The 8,988-nt window shown below is 38.0% G+C and overlaps 1 protein-coding gene across 2 annotated transcripts; it reads left to right on the forward strand.

The window, feature by feature from the left end:
• Nucleotides 1–2,958: 2,958 nt before the first annotated feature.
• Nucleotides 2,959–6,644, forward strand: irx1b (iroquois homeobox 1b). 2 transcript variants are annotated; one of them, XM_046844156.1, is made up of 4 exons: nucleotides 2,959–3,426; nucleotides 5,048–5,906; nucleotides 6,106–6,181; nucleotides 6,281–6,644. In XM_046844156.1, exons 1-4 carry the CDS (start codon nucleotides 3,196–3,198, stop codon nucleotides 6,324–6,326), a joined length of 1,212 nt encoding a protein of 403 aa, XP_046700112.1. In that variant the 5' UTR covers nucleotides 2,959–3,195; the 3' UTR covers nucleotides 6,327–6,644. The 2 variants fall into 2 exon arrangements, with proteins under 2 accessions (XP_046700112.1, XP_046700113.1); XM_046844157.1 differs by having other exon boundaries at nucleotides 2,960–3,426; nucleotides 6,109–6,181.
• Nucleotides 6,645–8,988: the final 2,344 nt, after the last annotated feature.

The following is an 8,988-nucleotide window of genomic DNA, read 5'->3' on the forward strand; positions in this document are numbered from 1 at the left end:
TGTATTATGTCCTGCTACTTCCTTTTTTGACTCCGCAAGCAATTGAAAACTAGCAATAAATGTTTGAAAATGAAACATGTTTATTTAATAGAATTAAGGAAATGTTTGGTAGTTATATAAAGTTAGTAATAATAAGCTATTAGAAAATAGTAAATGTTATGTTGTGTTATGTACACACACACACACACACACACACACACACACGTGCATGTATATACATGCACGTGTGTGTGTGTGTGTGTGTGTGTGTGTGTGTGAGAGAGTATTAAAAATACAAGCATAAACATTCTTTACCCATAACAAGAATATAAATATGTGTATTTGGGAAAAGAAACATGTTACATATATAAAAACATTTTTTGAAATATTTTGGAATAGATGTGGCATATATGTACAAGTATCTGACATATATTTCTGTATCTGTGAAATCCATACATTAACATGCATGCAATATATGTGCTTTGCATATACTTCTGTATGGGAGGCTACTCTTCAGGAAATGCAGTTTTTGGAAAACAGCTTCACATCAGGCCACATCACAGAACTTCCTCATTGATGACAAGCTTTATTCATGATGTTTGTGTCTACCAGGAAATATTCGAGCACAGTGAGTGAATTCTCCCTCTAAACTCACTCCAGTCTCGTAAAAACCCAAACGTCCTGCCGAAACACAGCTGTGAAAGGCTGATATATGTGACCGCCGAGGCTCGAAATTTTAAATAAAGGGAAACGTTCTGAGCCTGAGCTGCAGTTCGCCCGCTCAGTATGTTTGGTGTGTGTCTTCGCACTGAGATGTTAAAAAGGCCCACATGCTCCCACATCTCATGAATACAACAGTACGAGTGTGTGCCGGAGCTCGAGCACGGCTTCCTTTCTGTTCTTTAATATAGAAATACACATGTATTATATATGTACAGTTACAGCTGTAAGGTGGGAAGTCAAGATTAATAGAGTGGTGGAGATAAAGTAAGGGCTTGAGGGTGGGTGACTTGCGTGTGTGAAGCATGTGTGTATTGTGTGTAGAAAATGTATACTAAATGTACTAAATGTACTAATGACCCTGGCGAGCTTAATATTCAATATGTCCATATGAACAAATGCACCTTTTTTTAAATGTGCCTTATTACATTATAAACCCAGACTATTTACTATTTACAGCTCTTTATTGGAAAATTATATACAAAATGTTTTGTATTTTTTGTTTGGAAGAAATAGCAACATGCATTGCAGATACTAAGAAAATGTCCTAATTGAATGACTAAAATATTTAGCAAAAAAATATATCTAATTTTTACTTTCTGTCATATTGTGAAATATGAATTTTATTTTATTTTTGTATTTTTTTTTTTTTTAATGTTATAATTTTTGTCACTACATGTTTAAGGTAAAATCCAGCTTTCTGAAACATCTAGCTGCTTTGAAAAGTTAGATGTTTCAGTAAGCTGGACCATTATTAGAAAAAGAAAAATACAACAACAAACAAAAAGGATGCTGGGGATCATTAACCATCAGTTAATTTTCCACCATTGGAAAGTCTTTGAGTGGGAGGAGCTTATCAACAAGTGAATAGGAACAAACTTATTCATGGGTGGAGCTACAAGATTAAAATGGAGCTCAAAATGGATAATAAGTATATACAAGTAGACCAGCAGATGTACATGCTGTATAATGATGGTCAGTAATAATGATTTGAGGAGAAAATGATAATTTGGCACAATTAAAATCTTTCTCAAGCTCTTACACACACACACACACACACACACACACACACACACACACACACACACAGTGTCTCAGAGAGAGAGAGTGTGTGTGTGTGGGTCTCGGTAACCTCTAACTCGGATCCCTGCCTATGGTAATTGGTGCATTAGCATCACACAGGTTGGCCGTGTGATAAGGTGACGGGTTAATGAAATGCTCCATTCAGTCTGGCCATTTGATCCCTCTGAGAGGTTGTGATAAGAAGGAGCTGCAATTAAAAAGCCCACAGGCTCAATCTGCCCCAGGTTGGGCGGTTTCTCCTCTCATCCACTAGCGGTAATGAGGTCTAAACACACCTCAGCTCCACACTGATCCGCCTCCACACTGATCCGGGCTATCAGATGTTAGCTTTGGATTTATTGATCCAATGAAATGAAGAACTTGTACGTCCATGCATGGAGAAGTGAAGCAATATATAACACTGGTGTGCATGCAAATAAGTGTGTGTGTGTGTGTGTGTGTGTGTGTGTGTGTGTGTGTGTGTTTGTTTGTTTGAATTATAACTTACTCTTACACTGTATCTAATGCATTTGTGTGTGTGTGTGTGTGTGTGTGTGTGTGTGTGTGTGTGTGTGTTTGTTTGAATTATAACTTACTATTACAATTTATCTAATGCATATGTGTGTGTGTGTGTGTGTGTGTGTGTGTGTGTGTGTGTGTGTGTGTGTGTGTGTGTGTGTGTGTGTGTGTGTGTATGGGGTATGGTGTATGTATCTCAGAGAGCAGTTTGTCTTGACTTTAAGGTGAATGTAAATATGACTTTATCACACACACACACACACACACACACACACACAACACCACACACACACACACACACACATTTTAGATTATGCCTGTGCATAGACGAATATAATTCATTGTTGGAAATCATGCATGGCATCACTCTCTCAATCTCTCTCTGTCACACACACACACACACACACACACACACACGTCTTGCACTGTTTGCACAACTTATTTAGTTCTTAGCTCTATGTTATTTGTTTTTATGTAGCACCAGAGTTCTGGAGAAACGTCAGCGATATTTGGCTTAAATGACAATAAAAGCTTCATGACTTGACTAAGTTATGTCCAGCATACTGACACACACACACACACACACACACACACACACACACACAGAAAGAAAAAGAGAAATTGCGTGGCCCGTTTTGTGGGCGTGGCCTCGCGCTTTAAGTAGCGTGCCAATCAAACCCGTCAACTCAGGAGATCAGGAGACGGAGAGCAGCGCACGCGGCCGAGCGGAACGCGCGCGCCCACAGCGACCACAGACCCGGAGACGCTCGCGGCGGATTGTGCGTGTACGCGCGCGCGTGGGTTGTTGTTTGTGCGGGATTTTTCTTTTTTTTTTTTTCTCCCTCTCTCTCTATACCGGACTCCCACTTCTACTTGTTTCCTGAGTAGTTTTTTTTTTTCCTCCTGGAAACGGACATGTCTTTCCCTCAGCTGGGCTTCCCGCAGGTGTACGGAGTGGAGAGAGCGTCTCCCCCGCGGCAGGACGGCGGCACGGAGAGCGGCGGCGGCGTAGTCGCCGGGAGTCCCGCGAGCTCCGCCGCGGCGCTCGCGCCCTTGCTCGGCGTGTACGCGCATCCGTGGAGCGCGCACCGATACGGAGCCTTCATGCCGTACAGCAGTGCAGAAGCGGCTCTTCTCAACCACATGGTAGGAGAGGATTAATAATAATAATAATAATAATAATAATAATAATAATAATAATAATAGAATGCATTCAATAATATCAAAGAAGTGCTAAACAATTAAGCATGCAACAAAAAGAGAAAGATGTTTAAAAAGCAGTGCAAGTGATACTAATACTAACAACAACAACAACAACATAAACAACAACAACAAAGATGATAATAATAATAAATAATAAGTAAATTGCAGCTATAGTGTGCATACAGATTACACAGAAGACCTCATTTGTCAAGACCGAAAGCTTTGCACAGTGAGATATTAACAATAAATTAAACCTCAATTAAATTATCATTTTTTAAAATTTTAATAAAAATGTACACTGACAATAAGCGATAAAACATGTACAGATTGTTGCAAAAGTTTTATACCAATAGGGCATATAGAAATATAGAAGAAATATAGTGTGATTATGGTGCTACATTTCATGTTCTGCATATTTAAGTTGGATTTTTAATCTGAAAATTATTATTATTATTATTATTATTATTATTATTATTATTATTATTATTATTCATTCTAACAAATTTGCTTCGGCACTATAACTGCAATGCCATAATCAATATATTTGGAAGACAATTCCCAAAATGTTCTTATTTCTGATGTAATAATTGTAATTATTTTAAGCACAATATTTCAAAAATTGCTCACTGAATGTGTAAATATATAAAACTTTATTTTCCTGTTGGAGGTATGAATTAATCATTATATCAATGCAAACTATAAATGAAATGACTTTAAACCTCAAATCAAAGCAACAGGTTTCATGCTGAATTTATGGCAATACAACTGAGAAATTCATTTGAACTCTATTTAACTTTATTTATCTGCAGGTCTTCAGTGCAGATGTTAGAGCTTCTGTGAGGGCCAACAGTCTGTTTAGTCTTTCAGGAAAATGTCAGGAAGCACTGAATAATGCAATATTGCACATGTTGATATGTTGAATCAGTATGTCATAAATAGTGTTTATATATTTTTATTGGCTGTTCCTTTTTTAGGGACTAAATGAACAGTAAAGAACAGCTTTCCCCCCATTTCACTGCACAGTGGGCTGATCCATTTCTCTTCTTAAACTTGGTTTAATTTTTTAAAAATGTATTAGTGTAAAATAGGGATAAAACAAAGAGGACTGAACAGTTTCATGGGTTTATGAAAATAAATAAATAAATAAAAATAAAAAAATAAAACGTTTATGTGGCACACACTTTACCATCATTCTTTATTATTATTATTATTATTATTATTATTATTGTTGTTGTTGTTGTTGTTGTTGTTGTTGTTGTTGTGTATTTATTTATAAAGTCAGTCTGACAATGTTGACATTTCAAAACACTTTTCCTGTATAGGAATGCAGTGCATGTGGTGTAGCTACTGTAGATTTCATGTTTCTTGGGATTCATTTGTGTTGCATAATTTGTGTAAATCTTCCTCCTAAATGAACCATAAATGTACCCCTGATGGTACCATTCCAGCACTAAGCCAAGTTTAGGGCCTTTAAACCAGCATCCCCAGTCTGCGCATCATAACCCATTATACTCACTTTTCCTAAACGCTTTATTGATGTGTATATGATTGTTATGTTCCCCAGGGCACCCAGTACGAGTTGAAGGAGAACCCTGGTGCTCACCCAGCCGGGTTCACGATGCACACCGGTTTCTACCCGTACGGTCAGTACCAGTATGGAGACCCGTCGCGTGCCAAGAGCGCCACCCGGGAGACCACCAGTACCCTAAAAGCCTGGCTCCAGGAGCACAAGAAGAACCCGTATCCCACCAAAGGCGAGAAGATCATGCTGGCCATCGTGACCAAAATGACCCTGACCCAGGTGAGCACGTGGTTCGCGAACGCGCGCCGCCGCCTCAAGAAGGAGAACAAGGTGACGTGGGGGCGCAGCGCCGACGACGTGGAGGGCGACGGCGACGGCTGCGGCTACGACAGCGAGCGCGACGACGAGGACGCGCCCAACAAGCACGAGCGCGAGGAGGAGATCGACCTGGAGACCGTGGACAGCGACGAGGACGAGGAGGCGGCGGCGCGCGCGGAGCCGAGCGCGCAAAGCGAAAGCGCCCCGACCAGCCCGGATGCGTCCGCGGCCGCGAGCAAAGACGCCAGTGAGAAAAGCGTCTCGGCGGATGTTTCTCTCAGGCCTGTGAACTCCAAACCCAAAATCTGGTCGCTGGCGGAAACAGCCACGAGTCCCGATACTAACTGTCCGAAGGGGAGCAGCGTGTCCACAGCGGTCACCACCACGCACCCGGCTTTTTTACCCACTAACGGAATTTACACGTGTCAGATCGGAAAGCTGAACAGCTGGACCGGAGGCGCTTTAGGACCTCTGATCGGTGTCCGATCTTTAATGGGAGTGAGTCCAAACAGCCATTATATAACCTCCAGCATGGTCCAGAGTGAGAGTCCTACACACAGCCTCAGTCCACAACACAACTCAGGTATGCTTCATAACTTTGTGATTCACCAAACAAACAAATAAACAAACAAACACATCATAATCTCCTAGAAGAGTTAATAAAATAGTCTAATGCTTATTATTCATACTTACAAATTGCCACTATTTATCCATTTTATTATGATCATTCATCTATTCATTGCATTTATTTTTATTTACTTTATTAATTTATATTTTTCAAGCAGATCGAGAACATCTTCAGAGAGCTGATTCTCCAGCACTTCCTCTAAGGCCATCGTTTCCGGTCATCCATGACAGGTAGGCCTCTTTTATATTTATATATATCATTATACACAGAAAATCCCAACCGGATCTTTTCTCAATAATCCGACTGGTCTGTATTGATTTCTCCTCAAGGTCTCACCATGAAACAGCACAGCGAGCGTTGAAGACCGTTTCTTGAAGCCAGCCCTAAAGAACTGACTTTAAATTATTACACAAACCCGTTATCAGAGAGAGAGAGAGAGAGAAAAGTATCCTACGTCATCGACGACACCAAAAAAGTATTTTATAGCCTTATGTTTTATTACGCTGTATATCTTTGTATTTGTTGTTTTTTTTGGTTTTTTTTACATTGAGCCTCAATGCAGCATGTACTGTATGTGTTTACCATGTAGCTCATCGCCATCCCTTTTTACAGACTTAAAGAATTATTTGTTAATAGGCCAATGTGTGTAAATGATATATTTTTGTGTAATAAACTAAATATAATTAATAACGACCTCATCACACATTAAATCTCTTTTATTATATACAAATGAACAGACTGTACTATTCACTAAGACTCTATAAAGTATGTGAATAGTTTTGTTTAGTCAAAGGAATTATTTTAAACATAATTTTTACAATTTTTTTTTTTAAAGAAGAGGGATTGTGTGAAAAAAGCAACTTTTATTATTGTTCGATTCATTCTTTACAATGTTCTTTGAGATTCATTTCAACAATCGTCAAATCAAATTGATAAAAATTTTACATTTAATATTATTTGTTTATATTTGTTTATATGTCGAAATCAATCATTTCGAATAAATTCGAATCGATCTAAAAGGTATACCCATGTACGTTCTGATCAAATAAGCTTTTTCCGAGAATTTTACAAGTTGAATTATATTATTTATAATTCATTATTTACAATGTTCTTCGAGATTTATTTCAACAATCATCAAATCAAATATATCAAATTTTATATTTGTTTATATTTGTTTATATGTCAAAATCAATAATTTCGAATAAATTCGAATCGATCTAATATAAAATGTATACCCATGTGCGTTATGATCAAATAAGCTTTTTCCAAAAATTTTACAAGTTGATTTATATTATTTATAATTCATTATTTACAATGTTCTTTGAGATTCATTTCAACAATCGTCAAATGAAATTGATCAAATTTTAGATTTGTTTATATGTCGAAATCATTAATTTTAAATAAATTCGAATCGATCTAATATTAAAAGGTATACTGATGTGCGTTATGATCAAATAAGCTTTTTCTGAGAATTTTACAAGTTGAATACAGATTTATTATATTATTTATATATATTTTTTTTTCCAACATTAACAAACAAATGTTTTAACAACACCTTTAATCATGTTACCTTCACTGGCCTGGTGGTTAACCATCTTACAAACCTTTATTAGTTTCACTTTAGTTTGTAAATAATTCACAACATTCATCACATGCTTTTAATATGAAGAGGTTTATATGGTTTGAAAAATGGATGAAGGCTCATAATTTTTTGTGTGTTAACCCCTAGACGTGGTTCATATCTTCCGTATTTATTGGCGAAATGACTTGTATTTATTCATAACTCTGAAAAATCTTAATAGATTATAATGAGTGCACATGTACATTGCAATATTGTGAGTCTAACAAATATTTGATTTCTGATTTCTAAAAAAAATGGTTTAAAACAATCAAATCCTTTCCGAAATTCATTTTCCTAAAGAAAAAAAAAAAAAAACAAGCTCTGCTGAAGTTTGTCTATATCTGTGGTTGTGCAAGAGTTTCCGAACTCGTGGCTTCGGCACGACATGAGAGCCGGCCTCCTTCGTGACAGTGAGAGGCAGCAGACGACATTTTAGAGGCAGCTGAATATCGATCACAGCTGCTGAAATGCCAGAGCACCCCATGTGTGTGACTCGGAAGAGGACTCTGGTGTGTAGGTAACGTCACAGATACACAAAGTGCTATGGCATGTTTATGAACTCGCTCTAATATCAAAAAAAAAAAAAACAGCCGACATTTTGTTATCGAAGTGATTTCTGTCCTGTAGGCAGCATCACAATGACTTTATCTAGTATTTAGACTCTCACTTAACAGCAGGAGGATCTTCAAGGCCATGACCATGACAAGACCAATTATAAGGTGAATTCTATTTTCAGAAGTTATTAGCTACAGAAAAAAGCTTTTCTACGAGGTATCAGCATCTGCTCTGGATGTCGCACGTTCCTTCTGCATATTAGAGCGATTGTTACACATGACCCGAAGCAGCCATGTAAACACTGGGTTCCCCTCTGAGGGCAGAACTTCAGCGTCGAACTCATGTGACCCCACAAAAGCAAATAAACTAGGCTGTAGCCAACGATGGTGGTTTGAAATTAAGAGCCAAAAGGTTTACACAAACGTAATCTAAACACGAGTTAATTAATTTTCATTGTTTGGAAGTGTGTTTACATTGGAAGGTCTTTTTCGCCATGGCAGATGCTGCGAAGCAACGTTCAGGAGCAGTGTTCGGGGAGACATGCACATCTGGATCGGGCCACTCATGCTCACAGCAACGTGTGTTCTTTAATGTGACACCAATCACACTGATTCATTGCATGCTGTAGTCGAACGTTTGAGTAAAAGATTCATTTTTTAAACGTTTTATGAAAAGCAAAGCAACAGTATGGCGGTGAAATATAGAGCTGAACGTGTGAAGTCATGATTGAAGCCGGTTTCAAGCTGAAGGTCAATCATGGGACAAGTCTAATGTCTCAAGTGATTTTTAAGTTTTTACATTTTTTTACACACACAAATGTAACAATACACAAAATTCATGGTCCGGCACGTACCTCGGTTT

Source organism: Silurus meridionalis, chromosome 29 (genome assembly GCF_014805685.1).
Source record: "Silurus meridionalis isolate SWU-2019-XX chromosome 29, ASM1480568v1, whole genome shotgun sequence".
Lineage (NCBI taxonomy): Eukaryota > Metazoa > Chordata > Actinopteri > Siluriformes > Siluridae > Silurus > Silurus meridionalis.

Bases quoted from the DNA above. Each gene is read 5' to 3' on its own strand.
- irx1b (XM_046844156.1), top strand. From the start codon at position 3,196: ATGTCTTTCCCTCAGCTGGGCTTCCCGCAGGTGTACGGAGTGGAGAGA. The intron at 3,427-5,047 runs GTAGGAGAGGAT...TATGTTCCCCAG, and splicing joins CGGCTCTTCTCAACCACATG to GGCACCCAGTACGAGTTGAA. The intron at 5,907-6,105 runs GTATGCTTCATA...ATATTTTTCAAG, and splicing joins CAGTCCACAACACAACTCAG to CAGATCGAGAACATCTTCAG.